Consider the following 26455-nt stretch of genomic DNA (forward strand, 5'->3'; position numbering starts at 1 on the left):
CTATGCAGTGATCTGTGGTGTGATTCTCCCCCTCTTTGGCAGTTTAAATATAAAGTCAAAGGGATATATCTCTTGGCATTCAGCAATCAAATTAATAGTATTTAATATTTCATTTTTAATTCAAATTTTTAGTTAGTGAAGTTCTTAGCTTCTATAAATCCAAAATATCAATAGAAAACTTTTTTTAAACCTTCGACATTCCATAAATATAAAATTAGCTTTTCAGGACAAGTGAGTGTTTAACAGTAATTATGCAGGTAGTATACTGTCAAGAACCCAGTTACACTTAATTCAATAAGATATAACTTTTCCCATGTTTTTATAGCAGTGGGGTGATTTTCATGTCATTTTTCCAATTACAGTCTGGAGGTATTTTAACACAACTTCTGGATTTCTACTTAATTCTGCTTGAGTAATGAGGGCAAACAATTTTACTCATTAAAAATCTGAGTGAATATTTCAAGTAAATATAGTATATCAATCAATTTTAGCCAGATTTACATCTTCCTTCATCCCCATCTATTTTCCACAGCAGTCACTGATTTCTTCAGCAAATGCTAAATTGAGTAGTGTGTGCTGGAAGACAATTCAGCTCTATATGAAGTCTGTCACACAAAAAACTTTTCACAACATAGTTCTTAAATTATAGCTTTAATTAGAGGTCTGAATAGTAAGACATTTAGCAAAAACCCTTCATAAATAAGAAAATAGATATACAATCAACATCTTTTTCTTCCCGTTGCAAAAAGAGGAAAACATTTTTGCATAGAAATGTAGTGACATAATGTAAAGGGCTTCTTATTACAAGTGCAAATGATCTAGTTATACAAGTGTTGCTACTGCAAACTGGCAAAGGAACATTACAGCTTAGTTGTTCAAGTCTAAAATGAATTTGTAAAAGTAAATCATTGTGCTGTATTTGTAAGGAAAGCACTCCGAGCCATAGTTCAAAATACATTAGCGTTTTTTCTGAATGCAAGTGATACAGGAATTGATACTAAGTATACCTAGACAGAACAGGCCTCTTGGTAGATTAGACTATAATTCTTTAAAAGAGCATTTCCTGTTCTGTAACATCTTGCGTCAGTGTTTCTGTTGCACACGTATCCTTTCTTTACCGCAATCATCCATTCTCGGAGTATATACATGACAGCATTGTTAGCACACCTTGTTCAGTAACTTGAGGTTAACGATGTTCCTTTACAACAACTGTTGTTTTCCCTTTTTAATAGGAAAATCACCATTTTTTGATTGGAGAGAAAATGGTCATTTTAAAACTGCAAATTGCCCTCTGATCATATGTGAACATTTCAGCAGAGTGTGGGAGGAGGGAAAAGGTGATTATAGGAAATAGAACTTTCTGCAGAATTTACAAATAACATTGATTAAAAATCTCAAACCTAAGTTTCTCATATATGAAGAATGAAAAACCTCTAGGTATAGCACTGATACATGGTGTCCACTACATGAGAACCGCTGGTATCATTTTCTGATGGTACACCAAATATGTAGGGATTTTAGAAAGTGAATATATCAATTACAAAGGATATACTACTGGATTTTTGAATACTGGTGCCCAGGAACATTTTTTAATGAAAGTTTTTTTTGCTATAGCTTGATTGCAGTTCTTGCAGTTATTTATTGATGGACTGCATTAAATAAATTGTACAGTAATGTAACTGGATCATTTGCAATGGTTAAAAAGTATTTACTAGCTGACAAAAGTTCTAAAATTTACAGGGATTTTTTCATAATCATTACAAAAATAAAAAATTCCTCTAAATCTCAAGCAAAATAGTTTCCTAAGATACAGAACTGAAAACTCCAGAAAAGACCATTTTGTTCATACATACATCAAGCTTCAAAGTGGACTCACTTCTGACAACACCCTTCAAGAATGTTATTTTTGTTGTTGGATAAAAATTTGAAAGCAAAATAACAAACATGCAATAGTTCCCGTTTCTCCAATGAATTAAAAAAGATGCAATGACTATAGAAGATTCCAAGACGGAAACTGCACACTTCAAATAATTCGTAATTAATAGAGTTAATATATCTACTTAGCAGTAATATTTCGAACATGATCAGCAAAAGCAACTAAAACTCAGTTTGTTGCTGCAGATTTTGTATATAGGAAAACTTAAAAATGCAAACATTTTTTGACATTGAGGCACCATAAAGCATGATTGTAATGATTAACAGGGGAACTTATCCATTAATGGCTTTCCTGGAAAATTGACATATTAGCTGAAATTGCACAATTTCAGATGCCTGTTGATAAGTTGCACTCCACAATCTGATGCTAAGTGTTGGCTGTATCTCTGTTTCAATGAAGTAGTATCCTTGAGATCTATGAATTAAATGGCTGTTTGGAGCCTGGAGTTTCACTGATTAAGGCATCAGGCTTTGGTTGCTCAAAATATGGGTGTGAAGAACAGAGAAAGTTCCCACTTCTGAAAATTACACTGGGAAGGAGAAAATAGGTGGGAAGTAAATCTAACTACAAAGTGGAAATTTAAAACAATGAGTACAACAATCATCAAATTTGAGTATTGCTGAAAAAAGACAAAGCTTTTCATCTTGCCCTCACCAGGACAATTTACAAGAATACCAAATGTAAAGGAAACAAGTGCATTGCCCTAGGAAATTTTACATACTCAGAGCCCTGTCCTTTGCAGACACAAAGAATACTTACACACATTGTGCCTTTTTTAACTAAACAAAATAGGTGACAGCCATTCTTTGGTTCATTCCCCAGGGCAATGCCTTGACAAGAGTCAACTTACCTGGTTTTAATTTAAACAAAGCTTGGCAGTTAACTTAAGTCATCAGTTATCTGGTGCATTCTCCATGGCTACGCCTCTACCAATCAGCACTATCTTCTCATCAGCATAAATTGTTGTTCCCTTTACATCTGGTATTCTTGAGGGGTGCAAGACGCAAAGCTTCAACAACGCATGTCTTATTTCAGCAATGCTCAAGTTCTGCACTACCAAATGATTATTTATTAAATTCTTTTAAGACAGACTTGCTAAATGGACAAAAGGATGTCTAGCTTTGAGTGTCAAATGACATTTAGTAAACAAATGAATCAGTGAAATACTTCAGTGAAAGACCACCCATTGATAATCTGAAATCCAACCAAAACATAAATCTGGAATGGGCTCACCTGAAATAAAAAAATCCATTCCCCCAACCATACTAAAACATTTTGACAACTGAGCTACTTCATTAAAAAAGACTTGAAATCAACACCTTAAATTTTATTGCCAAAAGTACATCTTTCCCACCTTGCCAATTGATTTTACTGAATAATGCAATTCAAAAAAATGCAAGGTGCATAATATACACTTAGTGGAACATTTCACTGCAGGGAATCCATTTGTGATCTCACTATTACCATTATTTAAATAGATGGCTCAAAAGTTAGTGCCAATATAAACAAATGAATCCTACTGTGTAAAAATAATCAAACTGCTGTTCATGTTACATTCAATCAGCAGCTGAATCACAAAGCAATTCCCATTTATACGCATGTACTGTAATAAATGGTTCCTGAATGGCCTATTCCTAAAAAGTTAAATGAACTAAATTTATCACTTTTGTAAATTATTGGCAGGTTACACATGGATTTAGAGTTGCCAACCTCCCATTGCTTCTCCAGCATAATTGATACAGATATCGCAGGACCTAGCTGGAACTTCCCAAACAGAGCATTGTGTTGAATGCTCAATCCATCCCAAATTGGTGAAATTCCATTTCAATGAAACAAAATTAGTCATTGCTTTTTCTGAGCATAGGTTGTTCTGATCAAATATCCATTTCAGATTGTTACATTATATTTTTATTCTAAAAAGCTGTTTCATGATTCAAACCTACATAGGTGTGAACCAGTTCTTTAAAATTACATGCAACTGCTGATGGCTTACATGGTCCAATGTCATGAGTTATTGAAGCCTGTATCTCTACATCCTCCTTCTCTCCTCCCCCACCCCCCAATGTCTGAAATAGTATTGGTTGAAACAAAATGCACAAACTAGTGCACATTTGGTATTCAAACATACCAATATTGGTTTCGCACACTGAATTCATCCATTTTTGTGCAAAGGGGGAAAAAGCTAAGTGCATGCATGGAGTGCTTGTAACACCCATGTCTGCAGTAACACTGACAGAAATATGGAAATGTCACAAAGAAACTGATGGGGAAGTAGAGAATTATTTATCAAATAAAAATAAACATGCTTCAGTTCAAAAGCTGTGATATACATGGCTTAAACATAATCCTAGAGACAAAGTTCCTGAATAACGCACTGAAGAATAATTTCAACACTGGCACTTTGATCAAAAGCACAGATGCAATGCTTCCCTCTCAATGAACCCATGTAAACTGAAAAAATACATTGCCAAATGTCTATAAATGAGTACACTACCTATGAATGAAACTATTTACACGTTACCTTTTATAACCTCAGTATGTTCCTAGTGCTTTATAGCCAATGGGGTACTTTTGAAGTGTAGTCACTGTTGTAACGTAGGGAATGCAGTAGCTAATTTGCACACAGCAATGACCCAATACAGCAATGAGATACATGAACAAGTCATATCTTTTTTTTAATGAAATGATTAGTTGAGGGATAAACATTGGTCAGGACACCAGGGAGAATTCCCCTACTCTTAATGAACACAATTATAGGAAGTTTTGCATCCATCTGAGAGCTGATGAGCATCTCAACTGAAAAACACCACCCCTGGCAGTGCAAAACTCTCTCAGTATTGCGCTTAAGTGTTAAACGGGACTGGATTATGTGAAGTCATTAGAATGGAATTTGAATCCACAACTTCCTGACACAGGTGAAGGTGTTACCAATCAGCCAAGGCTGATACCACAATACAAATCAGAATGATACTTGTGGGAATACTTCAGCTATCTCTACAAGTTTAGAGCAACTTTTATATTTCACCACAAAGAGATGGAGATTAAGGGCAAGTACATTCGAAACATGGTATTAATCTTATGCTCCAATTCCTCTATTAAGATCAGAAACAATTCAGCAATGAAAAGCATGCCTGAAATTTATGCAGTTTATCCATAATGCAAGGCTTAAAAATGGAGACCGGCCAAAACTCATTGCCCAACATTATATTGGATAGGTTTCTTCACAGTGAAAAAAATGCAGCTTCAGTGGTCTGACAAATTCTAGTAATTGAGTGCTAGGGTACAGAGCTTGCTCTGTTATCAAATATACAGAAATTCAAAATAACTTACAATAGCTACACGTCACTTTGTGCAATATTTTTTGTGCAAACCACAAGGTGAAGCCAAACCATCACATTCTTGTCATTCTACTCAATTACTTTTATGTAACATTCAATATTAGAAATGCTGAGTCATTAAGAAATGTGGCCTTTTTACATAGATAGTTATTTGTTGGTTTTCACCCAAATATTCCTAAAACCAAATGGCCTTCCATTCAGCTCCACACTAACAGCCATGTAATGCACCTTCTTGTTTTTGGCCAAAAAATAGAGTGCAAATGCATTTGTTTGTAACAGTTTGTAAGGTTGGAGGATTTTGGATGCAATGGCTTTGCATTTTGCGCACACGTTAACTACATCAAAAAGAAAACCACAAGGCATTTGTAAAATGAGATTCCACTTGGTTTCTGATTCATTTGTGCTTAACTGCCTGGTTCCCATTTATGGAATGCAAAATAGCAAAAATTCTATTGTGTTATCTATTGCAAAATCTTGCTTTCTGACTTAATTCTAAATTAAATTGTGAAATTTTAATAGTACACACCAGGTAAAAGCTAAAGTTTCCTTACATAACATAGTACATCTTAGGTATGTGTCCGATTTCTTGAATGTGTGCAGCGCAAGCCAAACAAGCACAAAGCCTTCTATAAATCAGGATCCGATGTTTGAGATGAGAACAAGCAGTAACGATTGAGAGCCAATAAGTGACTGATTTGATGTCTTGGACCATTACAGCAATTTTAAAATGGTGCTAAACTTCTGTACAAGTGTGTGCATTTCTTGAATGAAATAGCACATAACTGTTGCATGCCACAAATAAGCACCTGGATTTATCTAGTATGTATGATCCAAATATGTGTACACCATTTTGGGAACATTTCTGTACAAAACCTACTAAAATCAGTTAAAAGTCTTTAGATATATGGTCTGTAAATATAAATGGGACCTTATGCATATTCTTCACACATTATGAAAAACGCAAAGCATCTACAGTATACAGTCCTACACTTCTGTTATTACTTATTCTCACTGTTACTCAGCCAAGCTTAGGGCAAATGTTTTCAAATAGAATTTTTTTTGGTGTCAAATGCACACAAATGAGAGTAAAATCAAGCTCAGCTGCAATGCCCTTACTCAAGGTCAAGGCTTGCAAATAAAAGCCTGTGGGTGAGAAGCCAGAATACTCTTGGTGCCTGTCGAACCATTTCTCACATGGAGCCAAACCCTTCCTGAAATCAACACCTGAGAGTCCAACTAGAACTTAAAAGTCTATAACCTCACAGGTGGCATCAGGTTTATTTTGCCCAAAATGATAGCAATAATCTAATTCAAGTATCAACAGCAAAACTGTGACATCTACAGCAATTGTGATAGCAATACTGTGACTTTGCCATCTTCCCCTGCTTCCTTCCAAAAAATAAACATACTGCTTGTATTTTTATTGTGCAATGATTTTGCTTTGTTGCATATGACTAACTTTTATTCCATTGATAACGTTATCCAAATCTATGTGCTGGTAACTCCCCTTGAATAGTACATAGAGATGCAATACATAGTATTTCTGTACACTTGGAATCAGTAACCCATTAACATTTTAGTTGCACATTCTAATCGGGAAATAAGATTCATAACTGCATAATACCATTGTAATTTACACCAAAATTTATGGGTTTTGATCACAATTAGGTTACTTCCTGGGATTTCAACACTGTTCACAAACATCATAACGAAGTATGGGTTTGCACTTAAATAGAAAAATGCCATTTTAGTAACCCAAACCATGGCCAATATAAAGACTGGGTATTGCTAGAAGGTGCCAAGACAAATGGATCACCATCTTAAAGTAAAACACATTAAATTGCATGGCACTCTATGCTGAAATACTATAATTTAGCTCTTTACCCCACCAAGAGCTGTAGTTTGTGAAACGTACAAGTTAGCAATTAAAATGAATCAGAAGTGCAACTTCCATCACCGTCTTAACTAAAATGGGAGTGAGCAGAGCTACAAGGATCTGTATTCACTCTGTTTTAGATCACATTAATCATGCTTCTTTATTCCTTTATCCAGAAACTTCTTTTTACCTTGGCAAACAGATCTGTGTGCTATTCTTGCAAATTGCTTACAAGAGAAATAATCATTGATATTACTAATATTTATGAGATTAAAAACTAAATTGTCGAAGATTAAGCAATTCATGCCCTTGAGGAGTCACAGGAGTATGTTTGTACAGTGAATTATATGAATTGAACTAAAATCTGTGGAAATGTTTAATACAAAAAGACTCAAAACAATGCAAATAGCACACATAACAAATGAAAGTAATGAGTCAAACACATTTTCCAGCTTGACCAAGTCTGTTTTTTTTAAAAAGCATTATGAGAACAACACTGGACTGCTGCTTCACCATTACAGTACTATAATTTGGAGAGTCAGACTGGATGCTAATTAAAAGGTGACTGGTATTCATGAGATATGAAAATATATATACACAAATAAAATTAATTTTTTTGAATTAAAGTAACAAAAGAAAATTAGAAGTGTTGATCAATTAATTTAAATTCATGGGCCCGAACAATAAAATTTCCCATCAAATTTGGCTCATTGTATATCAAAAGGATTGATGTCAGGAAACCTCTGCAATGCAGTATGAAGCACAGCCATGGGAAAGCCTGGAGTATGTTTGAAAAAGTCAACTGAAGATAATCTGAAGCAAATTCCCCATTAGCTCAGGTGCAAATTAAATGCACCAATTTACCTTGATGCAGATTTATTTTTAATCCAGATTAGATCCAGACCAGTAGCCCTAGTTTAAACAGGGTGTATAAGAACCATTGTTTTGTAATTCACATTCATGATTAAAATCTAATTAACTGATTAAATGAAATAGAAGAGTCTACAATCTGTGAAGTGCAGCAGTAAACACATGTGCAAGATACTTCAGGACACGGATAGGAAGAAGGGTAACAGGGAAGGCAAATAAACATTTGAAACACAGCCTAGCAGCCAGTTACAAAGCAGCAAAGGATGTTGTAGAAAAAGTTCACCAACCTGCATAATGCATGGCATTTTTGGGGGAAAGAGGAAGACGAAAAATCTAATTCAAACAGAATTTCCATATTATAATAAAACTGCATTTCACAGGGTTCAAAAAAGATAAATACACCATGCCTTTTTTGTTAATTAAACATTTATGGCGCTAATCCTGTGGGTTAACCCATTTTAAACTATAATTTATATGGCACCATGCTGCTATACATCTGACTCTAGTTACAGTAGTCCAGGTTGAAATACAAAATATACAGTAGTAACATCTTTCAAGCTATAGGAAAGAAAGTGATGAAGTGCTTCTCTTGTGTAAGAAACCCTGGTGATCCACCTCTTCAATTTGAGTAAAACAGTTAAATTTAGAAAAAAATATATATTTTTGTGGACCAAGGGAAGACCAAATTGACATCCAACACAGATTATATACTGGTACCCTAGGACATGCAGGCTATTCTAATAATGATACTGTGTTCATTGTTGCACCCAAGTCTGCCTGAGATAAGAACACAAGTAAATATAACCACATGCACTCTTAAATAACCTTCATGCAGCATTAGGGACCTAATCTTGAGTTAATAGGGCAAAATCTCCCAAATATGGAAAATGCAAAATGAAACTGGTATTTTATAATTGAATTACCCAATTGATTTTCACTAAAATATATGATAGCTACAGGTCAATCGATGATACAGTAAACTGCATCAGAATTGAGGAATTTTTTAAAAAATAAATATCTTAATTGCATTCAAATTAAGAATAGAATGGCCATCTCGCATAGATTAATTCAAACCATGAAGGATCCTACAAATACTGAAATTTGCCAAAGAATATACTGCGTGTACGCTGATATTAACATTAAAAGGGGGAAGGATAGACTTAGTTACTTTATAAACTACTGCCATAAAGGTTCGACAACTTGTAGGGGATTCAGAAAGTTTACCCAAATGAGACAATTAATAACACTGGTCTACCACCACATTTTAAGCCAAATAATTTATCAGAACAGACTGATGTCCATGGTACCAGCATTCACCTGTTGAAACAGCTTTGGAATTTTAGTCTCTCTCATATACCTTTTCTGACAAAATAAAAGTAACTAAATTTTTATTAGGCAGAAATATCCGTTATATGACACCTCTCTATACAATATTAATACATGCGTGCCTTTTAAATGTCACATTTTGACTGAAGATGACATGGATTTGAAGTCATGCATGGAGTCAGTACTACAGATGAATGCCCTTCCACGTCAGATGCTTCAGCTGGAAAAACAGAACTACTTGGGTTTACTTTACCATCTTGCTCCAGGGCAATATTTACACTGAAAGGTTCTGGTATTGCTAATTTAGACATGTCCCTCTGCATTTCTTGTTCCTCCATTTCTTCACCAGAAACTGAGCTATCCCAGTGACTGAATGATGTACTGTCTAAATTTGGTCCATTACCTCCAGTAATGCTATTACAATTCAGACTTTCTTGGTCAAGGACAGTCACATTTTCATTGGTTTTTAACTTTAATAGTGTCCCGTTCTTTGTATATGTTTCATTTTCATCCTGCGGAAACTCACTTCCTGAACAGTCCATAGAAAATTGTTCTAATGATTCAGATTCCTGCGTCTGAGGTTTGAACTTAAATGGTGGGATTTCCAAGTCAAAGTATCTGGAGCTGCTTGACACTTTCTGCCGCACATCTGTTCCTAGCTGCACAGGGTCACATTTCCCAAGCGTTAATGAAAAGGGTCCAAAACTGTGACATTCTTTTGTTGGAAGATCAGGTGAAACTGGAAGGGACCGATATTGTCGCTCAGAGGGTAAAGATTCCTGAAAGTCCCCACTGCAGTACTGTTTCACTTGGGATACAGAAGTGACTGGGTAGTTTACAGCATCAGGTGAAGGCAGGTCAAATGCAAGTGATATTACTGATTTACTTGGTGTGTCCACAAACTTGATCTTTCCACCTTTCAGGTCCTGTCTGGCACTGAAAGGATTAATCTTGCGTAATGTCCCCTTATTAGGGGTATAGTATGGATCTTGGACATTAATCTTCCGACTGCTTTTCCGTGTAAAGAAATCCGACTGACTACGAGAAAGCCATATATTGCGACGAGGCCGAGGTGATTTGGGTGGAATCTTGTCACCCGGAAGTCTAAGAGGGCTGCACCTTTTCAGTGCCAGTCCTTTCTCTCCAGCACCTACAAATAATCACAAAATAAAAAGTATTAGAACTAAGAGTACTATGTTTACAGCTTGAAGATTACTTTAATCTATCCGTATTATACTTACAAGTAACAATGTCTTGCATAAACAACCAGATGGCAGTAACACTACAGTACTATTGAGAAATGCAATTGCCCTTTTGTCAGTTTATTTTTGAAGTATTCCAGTTTAAACATAAGCACTTCCTAGATAAATACTAAGCAAATGTTCAAAGTAAAAGCAGCAAGGGTATTTTCTACTGAATGACATGCTGGAAGGGCGGGGGGGAGAAATCTACACCCTCCCAGTGACAACATTTCATTTTGGAATAAATATACTGCAAGAAAAAGCTCTACAATAGCCTTTACTGCCTCTATTTTTTAAATAAAACATAAGTTTTTCAAGTTTTTCTTTCAAATATGTACAAAATGTCTTTTCTCAATCAAGATTCAAACTTGGCCATTTTCAGGCACACGAGCCCTGATATAACACCCCATAAGGAAAAAAAGGGTAAGGGGACAGGGGTGGTTAAACATTAAAATTTAGGAACACATATGTGCCTGTGTAATTTTTCTTTTAAAAAGCCATGGGCATGTCATGCTTGTGTCCCATTTTGGAGAGGTGGGGCACTTCATCAATCATACTTAAAATCAGCCTTCCACAATGTAACTGGGAGCACGATTTAAATTTCACAGCTACCAAGCTGGGTTTCCCAGGAGTCAGCAGCTGCATTTTAAAAGAAGGAATTAGTTTCTTGAACATGAAGAATGTTTGTAGTTATGGGGAGTGAACAGGAGAACGGAATAGGACTAGCCAGAGAAAAACCCAGGGAACTTGATAGGCCAATGTTGTAACAACCTATGATTCCACAACTTGTTTTCAAATGATAGATGCTCCTCAACAGAGGTGGAAGATCCACACAGCTCAGCAATATTAAACCACACCTGGCCAACTGAGGACAAAAAAATAAAATGGCAGTCAGTCCCAACTGTTTACATTTTCCACCAGTGGCACTGGAAGAGTCTTGGAAAACCACCAAGTTCGTTCTTACCTCCTCCAGCAGTCGTGCCACCTCACTTACATTACAATGCTGCATCTTGCAGCAATAATGCAATGTAATGGGTTACCTGTATTTTTAAATAAAAATATACAACTCTTTTAGTGAAAATGAGGACAAATCCATTAAACTATCTGATCCTTAAGCATATAGCTTTAAATAATAGGTTATCTATTTGCTATACTGGAATACTCTTTTCTTCCAATTCAGGCACTTGCCTGAAGACGTGACACTTGCTGAAATACATTTCAACAGATGCTGGCATGTGTTCCATTGCTTGCTCAAGTGGCCATTTTTCATCCATGAACCTAATATACCCAGCTACAGGACCATAAAAAGCATCAGTGAAGCCCAACCAAATTTTCTGTAGCCCAAATTTTGAGCAGAACTAATTGGATTGTCCAGAGTTATAATCTTTGTATTTCCCTTTCCTACCCCAGGAGGCATTAAAACCTGTGGATTTTTGGGCTGCTTATCTATTGATTGCTCTAGGTAAACCCCTTGCATCCTAAGTCATGCAGTTAGAGGTAGCAAAGTACATCAAAATGCGGCTTAATTCTGTTATGAGGACAAGACTGAAGGACATCTTCACACCAAATAATCACATAGGAAAGCAGCAAACAAATCAGGGCTTTCCCTGGGCTTCTTCACCAACAAGCTGGAGATTGTGCAAATTATTCCCAATATTGTTCTTGTAGAAAAGCTAAATTTAAATTACAAAAGCTTTTTACAGCTGCTCAAGGAAATATAGCTCACTTTTCTTTTGCAAGTATGCATTCTCGCTGATTTAACCTTAACTTTGAACGACGGTATAAGATGGATCATAGTAAGATTTCACACCCTGCTCCATCTTCCCTTACATTGAAGTCAACCTGACAAATGATTATATATCCCCCATTTCATACCATTACCCAAAGTTAAATTTATTGCATTATACTTTAGCTAATCAATATGCAATATGTTCATTAATCATTTAAAAAAATGATTTTCAGAGTCTTCAGCAAGAGACTTCAGATACAATAGATTGAAATCAACAAAATAAATGCTGCAATACACAATGCCGATGAAAACGACCTTGAGAAAAGTTACAATAAATGTGACTTCAGGTGACAGATTGTACTATTTTATAGATCACTTTGCTCAACATATCCTGGCGGTATGGGGTGCTAAGAAAACAATTACACCTCATTAACACTAAGAGGCAAAAAATTAGGGAGATTTTAAATTTAATTTTTAATGTACCTTTTTCTCTTCCTCTCAACATTAGATATATTTTAATTATGCCATGACTTTACATCTGAAACCATTAAAGGGGATGGTAGCACAGTGGTAATGTTACTAGACTAGTGATCCAGAGGCTCAGACTTCTGTCGGGGACATGAGTTCAAATCCCACCACAGCAGCTGTGGAAATTTAAATGCAATAAATTAATCAATCTAAAATAAAAAGCTAGTCTCAGTAATGATGATCATGAAACTACCAGATTGTCATAAAAAGCCATCTGATTCATGAAGGACCTTCTTGAAGGAAATCTTAACCAGATCTGACTTAACTCCAGACCTATAGTACTGTGGTTGGCTCTTCTGCCCTCTGAAATGACCCTGCATGCCACTCAGTTGTATCAAACAACTATAGAAAGTGAAACGTTATAAAACCGGACAGTCATGCTCACAGAATCATATCTTACAGCCAATGTCCTAGACTCCTCCATTACCATCTCTGGCTATGTTCTCTGCAACCGTCAGGATAGACAGATCAGAGGTAACGACACTGTGGTATAAAGTTGGGATGGGGTAACCCTGGGAGTCCTCAACTTTGACTCCGAACCCAATCACATCTCATAGCATTAGGTCAAACATGGGCAAAGAAGTCTCTTGTCGATTCTAAATTAACGTACCCTACACCCCAGATCCTTTAGCTAATGAATCAGTAGTCCTCCGTGTTGAACACCACTTTGAAAAATTACTGAGGGTAATAAGAGTACAGAAGGTACTCTGAATGATGGGGCTTCAACGTCCATTACCAAGAGTGACCGTTAACATCGCTGACGAGTGAGCTGACCAAAGCCTGAAGGACATATTGCCATACAGGCCCACAGCAGATGGAGAGAGAACCAATCAAGTAGGTTTTGCCCTCTTGCTAAGTCCTCCCCAATCTATCTGTTGTAGATGCTGTCCATGACGGTATGGATAGAAGTGACCACAAAATCACATCTTCACACTAAGGACAAGCTCCATCATGTTATGTGGCACTAACACTGTGATAAATGGTATAGATTCAGAACAGATCTAGCAGCTCAAAACTAGGCATCCATGAGGCACTGTGAGCCATCAGCAGAATATCATTCAATCACAGTCTATACCCTCATGGCCCTGCAATGCCTCACTCTACTGTTACCATCAAGCCAGCAGACCAAACCTGGTTCAATGAGGAGCACAGCAGAGCATGCCAGGAGCAGCACCAGGTATATCCAAAAATGAGGTGCCAATCTGGTGAAGCTATAACATAGGACAGTTTACATGCTAAACAATGGAAGGAGCATCCGATAAATACAGCAATGTAATCCCGCAACCGACAAGTCAGATCAATGCTCTGCAGTACTGCTACAGCCAGTCATGAATGGTGGTGGACAGTTAAACAACTAACCAGAGGAGGAGGCTCCACAAATATTCCCACCCTCAATGATGGTGGAACCCAGCACATCAGTGCAAAGGCTGAAGCATTTGCAACCATCTTCAGCCAGGATGATCAATCTCAGCTGCCTCCTGACATCCCCAGCATCACAGATACCAGTCTTTAGGTAATAATATATGGAATGAATTAAATTAAGGCAACGATACAACAGTCCCTGACAACATTCAGCAGTAGTATTGAAAACATTCTCCAGAACTAGCGTTTCCCTGGCTAAGCTGTTCTAGTACAGCAATAACATTGGCATTTATCCAGGCAATGTGGAAAATTACCCAGGTACATCCTATCCACAAAAAGCAGGACAAACCCAATCTGGCTAATTACCACCCCACCAGTCTACCCTCAACCATCAGCAAAGTGATAGATGGCGTGGTTAACGGTGTAGTTAATGATGCAATAAAGCAAAACTTAGCACAAGTTTGTTCATGATGTTCGGATGGGTTCCGCTGGGGCACTCAGCTCTAAACCTCGTTAAATCTTGATCCAAACATGGACAAAAGAGGTTAAGTGAGAGTAACTTCCCTTGACATCAAGGGAGCATTTGACCAAATTCAGCCTCAAGGAGCCCCAGCAAAATTGAAATCAATAGGAATAGGGGGAAAACTCTCCACTGGTTGGAGTCATGCCTAGCACAGCAGCCTAGATGGCTGTAGTTCTAGGAGGCCAATCATCTCAACCCCAGGACTTTGCTGCAGGAGATCCTCAGCATAGTATCCTTGGCCCAACCATCTTCAACTGTTTCATTAATGAACTTTCTTCCATCATAAGATCAGGAGTGGGGATGTTCAGTGATGATTACAGTGTAATTCCATTCACAACTCCCCATGCACTGAACAATATGTGCCTGCATGCAGCAAGACTTGCACAACGTTCAGGCTTAGGCTGATAAGTGGGAAGTAACATTCATGCCATGCAAGTGCCATGCAATGACCATCTCTGACTAGAGAGAGTTGAACCAGTACCCCTTGACATTTAACGGCTTTATCATAGCTGAATCGCCACATCAACACCTTGAGGGTTATCATCGACCAGAAACTTAACTGGACCAGCCATATAAATACTGTGTCTGCAAGAGCAGGCCAGAGACTGGGAATTCTGAGGAGACTAACTCACCTCCTGACTCCCCAAAGCCTGTCCACCATCCAAGAGCACAAGTCAGGAGTATGATGGAATACTCTCCACTTGCTTGTATGAGTGTAGCTCCAACAATACTCAGGAAATTCAACAGAATCCAGGACAAAGCAGCCTGCTTGATCAGTGCCCCATCTACTACCTTATGCATTCACTCACTCCATAACCAGCGCACCATGGCAGCAGTGTGTACCCGCTACAAGATGCAGTGCAGCATCTCACCAAGGCTCCTTCAACAGCACCTTCCAAACTTGCAACCTTTAGCACATCGAAGGGCAAGGGAAATAGATGCATGGGAACGCCACTGTCTACAAGTTTCCAAGTAATCCACCATCCTGTTTTGTAACTATATCATCACTCTTTCGCTATCACTGCATCAAGATCCTGGAACTAGCGCAGCACAATGGGCGTACATACAAAAAGGCGGCTCACCAGCTTCTCAAGGGCAATTAGGGACAGACAATAAATGCTAGCTTTACAAGGACACTCACATCCCATGAATGAATTAAAAAAATAGAAATTCTCCATATATGGAAATCAGAAATAAGAGTATAAATAAAGCAATCATAACAAACTCAGATGGTGATTTGATTGAAGTTTATAAGATCCTGAACAGTCTCGACAAGGTGGATGTGAGAAGCATGTCTCCTCTTGTGAGTCCAGAATTAGGGAGCATTATTTTAAAATTAGGGGTCGCCCTTACAGGACAGAGATGAGGAGGATTTTTTTTCTCAGAGGGTTGTGCGACTTTGGAACTCTGCCTCAGAAGGCAGTGGAAGCAGGGTCATTGATTATTTTTAAGGCAGAGGTAGATTGATTCCCTTGCCTAACAAGAATCTAAGGTTATCGGCGGGTAGATGGGAATATGGAATTTGAAACACAAACAGATCAGTCATGATCTTACTGAATGGCGGAGGAGGCTCGATGGGCCCGAACGGCCTACATCTGCTCCTTTTTCACATGTTTGTCTATGTTTGTAATGTTTATACACGTTTCTAATGCCTTCAACCCTGGATTCCAATTTCAATGCTTACTGAAAACTTGTATCAAATTTATTTCCAGGTGCCACCTCCTTATTCCTCACCCAAGATGGACTGCTCTAAATATGTCTGAATGTTGAAATTGATCACTAAAAAAGGACTGGTCATAGTTTTATTTTATTTTTTTTAAATACCTGGCAGTCACTTCTTGCTCCCCCCTTTACAGCAAGGAGAACAGAGGCTCAAAATGAAGACTTTTTGGTCATAAAACTGCATTTCACTGCCTTTGAAAATCGGATGAAGCATCAATTAATGCCCCACCCTCATCTCAAGATCACACCTGGGCTGAAAAGTGCAACTGAAAGGTCACCATTTTAATTATAATTTATTATATGAATTGTTCAGCAAAGTAGGTGTGGCATGCTGCACAGTTCATAGCGACCGGTTTCAACATCAGTATAAGCAGGAAGGTTTGGAGAATTTTCGTACGGTTAAATTGTTTTTCACTTCAGAGTACAAAACAGCATTAAGTGACAGCTTAATGTAAGATAATACAGGCCATATGGAATTGCATACCTTTCTGGATCAATGTTCGGGAACTGCAAATTCAAAAGCGTTAGCAAACATTCATTAGAGTGAAGTTTCCACTCTGGGTGCAATCAGGAAACTGGGTATAAATTGTGCTTGAAATTGGTGTTTTTTCCGAAGTGCTTTTAAGTTTCCACCCAAACTCTTTTGCATAAGTAAATGTAAAATCTTCCGTAACCCAGTGCAGTGTAACAGAATATAGTCATTAGTTTAAAAAAAATTCATTAATGTAAGAGTAGTAACCTGGTACAGTTTTATTAATAGAGTCGAAAATCTCTACTCAAAAATAGCAGTGTCCAGTCCTCTTCCACCTGTAGGTAACTTGGTGTTAGACTGCCAAAAATTACATAAAAACTATAATGAACCATTTACTAGTTTAATTGGTGTACACGTGTCAGCTTCTTAGTAAATAAAATATCTAACATTAAAAACATGCAAATTAGCACCTAAAAATAGCTCAAATTGAAAAGCCTCCTTGAATGTCCCCAGATGGGCACAATCAGCAGGAACCTGCCTCATTATTTAAATCTTGGGGACAGCCAGCTTCTGGCAGAAATTATTTTTAAACTAGCAGTAAAGACCACTGAGCTCTATTATGCTTGACGTAATTTCAGTTCAAGATACCCCAATTTTTTCTGCTGGTTCAGCAATTTCACCTATTTTGTGCTGATAATATTAGCGCAAACTCTAACCCATTGCATTTATGGATTTATGAACTGGATTTTTTCAATAGTAGGATCCAATATCATTGCTCTATATAGTTCAAAATACAACAGTGCTGCAAGATTTCAATGCAGTAAAAATTCAACTCCCATTGTTAACACATTATCATCGCACTCAACAACCTCTGATTTTTACTTAAAAGTAAGGCATCTATTTGACAATCTGGACAATTAAAAAATTAATGCTTACTTTTCTGAAGATTAATTGGCTTGGTCTCTCTAACTTCTTCACTGTTAACAGATCTCTCTTGGCCCTCATCTTGTAGGTGTTGCATAATCTCTTCTATCATTTTTACTATTTCTGGAAAGGACGGACGGAGCTTTGGATCCATCTGAAGAAAAAAAACTAACATTTCATGTTCAGCCACCACAAAGCGAATCACAGTTAATGGTTTATATTTGAAATCCGTTAGCTCATTTGAACAAAATCTAAAGTGAGAACAACTTTACTTTTTCATCTTATTCATTTTAAATTTCACTAATGCCCAATAGTAAGGTATTAGTATAAAGTAGGTTCCATCACAGGCATTGGGTATATCAGGGATATATATTTACTGCCACTGGGAGGTGATGATAACTTGTACAAGGCAATGATAGATTCACCAGGATGATAAATTATGAGAGCTTTGAGGTCTGGGGTTGGTTCCACCAGAGGGAAAAAGAAACTCAACAGGAGATTTTTAAAGTTATGAAGTGTTCTGATAGGGTGAAGAGAGAATCCATTTTCTCTTAACTGGAGAGGCAGTGAAGGGTCATCATTTTAAAAATCTTTAAGAAAGCAAGCAAAGAGGCTAGAAGTTTCTTTACCCATGGAGTTATAATGTTTAAAGGAAATACCAGTGTAGCTGAGAAAGGACAAATCAATATATATTTGAAACAACCAAAGGCTATGGTGGTGAGACAGCTGGGCAATAAATCTCATTTTTCTTTGCTCTGCCACCCATGGTGGTCCAAATGGTTATCTTCTGCACAAGTTCATTTTACCTAAATAATATCCAAATTTAGATTCTATATATAAGTTTCTTCATATGTTTAACACTACCAATTTTTAACTGCTGATTTTGACACCAGGGAAGAGTACACCTCTGAATGACTGTTCTATGCAGGTTCCATTATAGCTGCTCTGTGTACTTCAAATGCTGTAAACCTTTAACATGCTAAAATTAAGTCATCTATAATTAAATACTTTCATTCTTTAATGGTAATGTTATTCACAAAATATTATGTTCCACTTCTGTCAACAATACACTATTAATACACTCAAGACACATACAGCATGGATCAAATATTTTATACAGATTCCTATGGAATCCCTGAAAATACACCTCAAGTCAATACAGCTAGACATAGAACAAGACTAGGCCATTTAGCCCCTCAAAATCCTTCTGCCATTCAATGAAATCATGGTTAATCTATGACATAACTCCAAGTACCCATCCTTGCCCCACATCCCTTAATACAAAAATTCATCAATCTTAGTATTAAAATTAAGAATTCATCTAGCATTGTCATCGGCGGAAGAGAATTCCAAACTAATGTCTCCTAATTTCACTCCTGAAAAATCTAGCTTTAATTTTTATACTATGACCCCTGGTCCTAGACTCATCAACTAACAAAAATAGTTTCTCCCATTTCCCTTAATAGTTTGCAAATTTCAATCAGATCACCTATTAATCTTGTTACAATCCCTGGGGAACTGGAAACCAAAATAACCAAATTTACCAAACAACACCAAATGAAGGAATTACCAAGATTTCTTATACTTTACCATTAATCAGAACCAATGAAAACTAAACATGAAATAACAAATTATATTTCAAATAAAAGATAAATTTCACTTTAAATAGTCAATACAGCAAAATACATCTTATATAACCGCAATCACCTACATCACTCCTCTCATACATGTGGTACCACATGCAGTTCAAAAGTTTCCCTAACTCGGCCTCTGGTACATAGGACCTTTCACTTTCCCACTCAATCAATTCAGCCCTGGAGTTCACCGGCAGTCATAGTCCAAGCGAAGTCCCAGAGAAAGTTGTCACCAAATTTGTTTCACAACAGTCTTGATAGCACAGATCCCCAGAGATTTCTTTATCTGATCCCTTTAATAAACCCTGTTAAACAGTTTGGTCATCTGAGGCAAAACTGAAGCAGCAGCAGTAAAATTGTCCAATTCACAATCCCTCCTCTAGCCTTGTCTTCAACTTTCTGTCCTGTTTAAGTGTATTACACATGCATACAGCTCCTTGTAGCTGTGCTTTCTCTGTTCGCCCCTCTGCCTCAACTTCCTTCTGGTTTATACTGCTTCCAGGTCAAGGGTCACCAGGTTACACAGGCCAGTATTTCTTATTATTCAAGAAAATTACAAGTGATCCCTTTACAATTGATGCAAACTCTTAAAAGTTCTTTTCAAACATTCTTAAAAAAAATTGCAGATTGCACAGACATTTTAAAGAAATTGCAAATTTTCTTATTGCTACCAGATCGAAGGTTGGAGCCACCTTTAAAATTCCAGGGAAAACAACCCTACTTTGTGAAATCTCTCCTTGTAGTTTAGACCTTGGAGTCAAGGTATCATCCTGCTAAACCTGCTCAGCATTCCTTCAAAGATCAATATGTCCTCCCTTAGGAATGGTGCCCAAAACTGTAATTCAGGCACGATCTAAGGAGGGGCTTGCATAGCTGAAGACCCCATACATTCTAATATAAAAGCAAAACACCGGAGGTCTGAAATAAAACCAAAGTGCTGGAAAAACTCAGCAGGCCTGGCAACATCTGTGGAGGGAAAGATAGAGTTAATGCTTCAAGTCCGAAATGACTCTTCTTCAGAACGGTTATATTGGACTCGAAATGTCATTTCAAGTCCAATATGACTGTTTTGAAAAAGTGTCATTTCGGACTTGAAGCATTAACTCTATCTTTCTCTCCACAGATGTTGCCAGGCCTGCTGAATTTTTCCAGCACTTTCAGTTTTTACCCCATATACTCTATTCCTCTGTATATAAAAGGCCAGCATTCCGTTAAAATCTTTGATTACTTTCTGTATGTCAAGATACCTGTGCAGGATGAGGAATTGTGGCTTATGTTTAAAGAGTAGGGGGTACCTTATGGACACAGGAGAAACTGTAGAAACTCGTTCTGTTCAATGGGTATTGTGTACCCACTACTTCAGCCTTGGAAAACGGTGAGATTGATGGTTCTTCTGTGGAGGCCAACCAGAGCAAAGGAATGGCATTGTGGGGGGTCTAGCTGCTCACAACAGGAGGAAGAAGTGTGAAGGGCAATAGTGATAGGGGATTTGTTAGAGAGGGGAGTAAACAAGCGCTTCTGCAGCCGTAAACGTGACTCCAGGATGGTGTGTTGCCTCCCGGGTGCCAGGGTCAAGGATGTTACGGAAAATTCTGACATTCTGAAGGGGGAACAGCGAGAGGTCATGGTCCATGTTGGGACCAATGACATGAGGAGAAAGAGAAATGAGGTCCTGTAAGCAGACTTTAGAGAGTTAGGTAGGACACTGAACAGCAGGACTTTAAAGGTAGTAATCTCCAGATTACTCCCAGTGCTATGCAGCAGTGAGAATAGGAACAAAAGGACAGAGCAGATGAATGCGTGGCTGGAGGGATGGTACAGAAGGGGGAGCTTTAAATTCCTGAGGCATTGGGACCATTTCTGGGGAAGGCAGGACCTGTGGAAGTTGGACAGGTTACATCTGAACAGGAACGGGACCAAAATCTTCGCGGGGAGGTTTGCCAATGCTGTTGGGGCGGACTTAAAGTAAATTGGCAGGGGGTTGGGATCCTGAAAAGTAGTTCAGAGGGGAGAGAAGCTGAGGTGGGATTAGAAGTTAAAACGCTAGGAAGTGAGTCTGGAAGGCAGAGGAAACATAGGCTAGATTAAATAAAGTAGTGAGTTTAGAAAGGCTAATTGGAATATATTTTAATGCAAGAAGCCTGAGGAGTAAGACAAATGAGCTAAGGACACAGATAGGCATGTGAGGGTTTGATGTCATAGCTATGACCGACACTTGGCTAAAAGGGCGGGATTGGCAGCTCAACATTCCTGGTTATAGGGTATTCAGATGAGATAGAGAGAGGGGGATAGAAGAGAAGGGAGAGTTGCAATATTGATCAAGGAATCAATTAAAGCAGTGAGGAGAGATGATATCTTGGAAGGATCATCAAATGAAGCCATATGGGTGGAAGGAAAAAAACACAAAAGGGGCAAACACACTGTTGGGTGTGTATGATAAGCCCCCAAACAAACAGTCAGGGAGAGGCAGAGGATCAAATATGTAATCAAATTTCAGAGAAGAATAATAGGGCAGTAACAGCAGGGGATTTTAACTACCCAGATATTAACTGGGATAGTTTTAGTGTGCAAGGTAGGAAGGGAGCAAAATTCTTAAGTTACATCAGGAGAACTTTTTTAGCCAGTACACAGAAAGCCCAACAAGAGGTGGCAGTTCTGGACCTAATATTTGGAAAAGAGCCCCAGCAGGTGGAAGGCATATCAGCAGGAGAGCATTTTGGAAATAGTGACCATAACTCAGTTAGGTTTAGGAAAGTTATGGAAAAGAATACAGTTGGGCAGGAATAAAAGTTCTAAACTGGGGAAAGGCTAATTTTACTAAGATGAGATGTGATTTGGCCCAAGTAGACTGGGAGCAGCTACTTGCAGATAAAACTGTAAGGGCAGTGGGAGGTATCCAAGGAGGAAATAGTGAGAGTACAGGGCAAATATGTTCCCATAAAGACAAAGCCTGGGGACCAAGTCTGGAGAACCCTGGATGTCAAGGAACATAAAGGTTAGGATTAAGAAAAAAAAGAGAAGCTTATGACAGATACTGAGAACTCAATATGGCAGAGTCCTTAGAGGAATATAAAAAGTGCAGAGGGGAAATTAAATAAGAAATTAGGAAAGCTAAGAGAGTGCATGAGAAAGCATTGGTGGGTAGAATAAAGAAAAACCCAAAGGAGTTTTTTAAATATATAGAGCATGAGAATAACTAGGAAAAGAGTAGGGCCAATTAGAGACCATAGAGGTATTGTGTGTGTGGAGCCGAAAGACATTGCTGCAGTCCTCAATGAATACTTTGTGTCGGTCTTCACAATGGAAAAGGATAACACAGATATAGACATCATGGTGCAGGACTATGAAATATTAGAGGAAATTAACAGAGAGGAGGTACTAGCAGGTTTAGCAGCCTTAAAAGTGGATAAATCCGCAGGCCTGGATGAGATGTATCCCAGGCTGTTGAGGGAGGCAAGGGAAGAGATATCAGAGGCCCCGGCAGTAATTTTCAAACCCTCACTGGCCACAGGTGAGATGCCAGAGGACTGGAGGACTGCTAACGTTGTTCCATTATTAAAAAAGGGAGGAAGGGATAGACCAGGAAATTACAGGCCAGTCAGTCTACCTCAGTGGTGGGGAAGTTACTAGAAAGAATTCTAAGGGACAGAATATATCTGCACTTGGAGCGACATGGATTAATCAGGGATAGTCAGCATGGATTTGTTCAGGGAAGGTTGTGGTTGACAAATTTGATTAAATTTTTTTTGAGTAGGTAACCAGGAGTATTGATGAGGGTAATGCATTTGATGTGGTCTAAATGGACTTTAACAAGGCTTTTGATAAGGTCCCTCATGGCAGACTGGTCAATAAAGTAAGAGCCCACGGGATCCAAGGCAAAGTGGCACACTGGATCCAAAATTGGCTGAGAGGCAGGAAGCAAAGGATGATGGTAGGGGGGCATTCCTGCAACTGGAAGTCTGTTCCTAGCGGGGTTCGGTAGGGCTCGGTGCTGGGGCCCCTGCTGTTTGTGGTGTACATAAATGATTTGGGCTTAAATGTAGGGGGTAACATCAAGAAGTTGGCAGATGGCACAAAAATTGGTAGAGTGGTAAATTGTGAGGACGATAGCCGTATACTGCAGGAGGATGTCAATGGGCTGATCAGGTAGGCAGAGCAGTGACAAATGGAGTTCAACCCAGAAAAGTGATGCACTTGGGGAGGGCTAACAAGGCAAGGGATTACACCATGAATAGTAGGACTCTGGAAAGTACTGAAGATCAGAGGGATCTTGATGTGCATATCCATAGATCCCTGAAGGTTGCAGGGCAGGTAGATAAGGCAGTTAAAAAGGCATATGGGATACTTGTATTCTATGCCTCAGCTAATAAAGACAAGAGCAGGGAGGTTATGCTGGAACTATATAAAACGCTGGTTAAGCCACAACTGGAGTACTGCGTGCAGTTCTGGTCACCACATTATAGGAAGGATATAATTGCACTGGAGAGGGTGCTGCCTGGGCTGGAGGGTCTGAGCTATGAGGAAAGGTTGGATCGGCTGGGGTTGTTTTCCTTGGATTAGTGAAGATTGAGAGAGGACCTGATAGAGGTGTATAAGATTTTGAGGGACATAAATAAGGTGGATAGGATAGCACTTTTCCTATTAGTAGAGGGGTCAATAACTAGGGGGCATAGATTTAAGGTACGAGGCAGAAGGCTAAGAGGAGAGTTGAGGAGAAATGTTTTCACCCAGAGGGTGGTGGGAGCCTGGAACTCATTGGCTGAAAGGTGGTTGAGTCAGAAGCTCTCAAAACATTTAAGAGGTATTTAGATATTCACTAGCGTTGCCATAGCCTCCAGGGCTATGGGCCAAGCGCTGGAAAATGGGATTAGTGTAAGACAGATCTTTGATAACTGGCATTGACAGGATGAGCCGAATGGCCTCCTTCCTGTGCTGTAGACATCTATGAGTCTACTTGTGTCAAATTTTGTTTGATACCATTGCTGTGAAACACCTTGAGGCATTTTATGTTAAAGGCACTATATAAATCCAAGCTATTGTTATAGCAATTATGGGTTATAATTTACATTGAAACGATAGGGGTAAAAAAGAAAGAGATGGTGAGGTATGATGATAAGAAATAGCAATGACTAGCAAGAAAGGACATGAATAACAAAAAGATAGAAACAAAATATCGCAGAATAGAAAGGGATTTGGTCACACCAATAGAGGTCAGTTACGGATCACTTCATAGTGGAAAGGGCGTGTTCATGTCAAGAAACGTATGAAATGGGTAACTATGCCCAAAAAAACTGGCGGGGAGAAAGGGATGGAGCATTTATTATATACAAGACACCTTTCTGACTCGATATGTAAGAAGCCCAAAGGGAGAGAGCACTGCTAGATCTAGCAATGGAAAATGAACCTGAGCACACAAGGGAAGTAAACTTGAGAGAACAGCAAGAAACTAGTGATTAAAATGTAATACCGTTGAAGATAATAATCCAGATTTTTATCTGCAACTTCCACCATAATTTATACATCTTTTCATTGCAAACTTATTCCAAAATCTCCATGAAAAGTAAGCTGATTATGCCTGTGCAAGTACAAAGACAAAACAGGGAACTCAGAAGTGGTGTTGCTAATGGCTTACCCCAGCTGCATTAATCAGCTAATTAAACAGATGACTGGAGTCCTGGAATTCTGAATGTCAAATCCTTTTTCTACATTGAACTTAATTACTTGTAGATAATTGTTTTGCGTTATGGACACACCCAACTGCAGTATTCAGGAACCTTCAAAATTACAGTCATTGAGCTTCAATACGCTTATGATGTTGCAGTAAGTGCTGTGTGAGAAACAGATCTCCAGAGAATCGCTGGCATATTTACTGAGGCATAAGAAGATGGGACTGACATTTAACATTCACAGTCCTCAATCAGCAAACTCCAAATGCACAAGGCCCAGCTCCATTGATTAGGATTCACGAGTGCCTGGAAAATGTGGAACACTTCCAGTACCTTGGAAGTTTTTTTTAAACAGAACGCGGACATTGATGGAGAAATCCAGCATCGCCTGAAATCTGCTGGTGCAGCCTTTGGCCACCTGAGGAAGCAAAAGTTTGAAAATCGGGACATCAAAACTGAAACCAAGCTTATGGTCTATTACGCAGACATGATTCACTTTTTACTATATGAGGCTGAAACATGGACAATTTATAGGGTACACCTCAAAGCATTGGAGTCACAGCATCAACGTTGCCTATGGAAGATCTTGTATATTAAATAAGAGGACAGACAAACCATCAGTGTCCTCTCACAAGCAGGTACCACAAACATCGAGGCTATGATCATTAGCTTCGTTGGGTTGGACATATGGTTCAATGTCAGATACCAGGTCGTCTTCTCCCAGCTCAGTCAGGGCAGATGCACCGGAGGAGGGCAGAAGAAGCACTTCAAGGATATGCTGAAAGCCAACATGAAGAAATGCAATCTTGACATCAACGCCTGGAAGACCACTGCCTTGGAATGAACCAGATGGCAGTAGAGTCTGTGGGAAGGATCCCAGTATTTTGAGACCCTACAATGGACTACATGGGGGAAAAGCGAGAGCAACGCAAAGAATACGCCATGACGCGAACTGATAATACTTGACCAGGCTTTCCATATGACAACAAATGCCCTACGTAATGTCTGCAGATCCTGAATCAGCCAATCATGGAAGACAATCATCCTCACTAGTAAGGGATAGCCAATAAGAAGAATTTACAGATGCTTTTTAACCATTTATTTAGGAGGATGACATTAGTCATTTAAATTACCTAATAAGTCGCAGATTAAACATACTGATTAAATATACTTCTTTCCTGGATGTAATTGTGCTCTATGTCCTAAGGGCGTCCAAAACATATCCAGTATCATACTGGCGAAGAAAGAGCCTAATGCCAGATTACAGTACTCACTCTGAAACAGGACAGAAACTGGACAGAGTGGACC

General features: G+C 38.5%; 1 protein-coding gene across 8 annotated transcripts in view; it reads right to left on the reverse strand.

The window, feature by feature from the left end:
* Positions 1-635: 635 nt before the first annotated feature.
* Positions 636-26455, reverse strand: part of tesk2 (testis associated actin remodelling kinase 2) — a 124388-nt gene continuing 98568 nt past the window's right edge. For all 8 annotated transcript variants that reach the window (XM_041208083.1, XM_041208085.1, XM_041208082.1 and 5 more), the window contains 2 exons: positions 17860-18001; positions 636-10496 (listed from right to left, as the gene is read on the reverse strand). In XM_041208083.1, the coding sequence (XP_041064017.1) occupies positions 9472-10496; positions 17860-18001 (1167 nt within the window). In that variant the 3' untranslated portion in view covers positions 636-9471. The remainder of the gene's footprint in view (positions 10497-17859; positions 18002-26455) is intronic.

The sequence above is a fragment of the Carcharodon carcharias genome, chromosome 16 (genome assembly GCF_017639515.1).
Source record: "Carcharodon carcharias isolate sCarCar2 chromosome 16, sCarCar2.pri, whole genome shotgun sequence".
In the NCBI taxonomy this organism is placed as follows: domain Eukaryota; kingdom Metazoa; phylum Chordata; class Chondrichthyes; order Lamniformes; family Lamnidae; genus Carcharodon; species Carcharodon carcharias.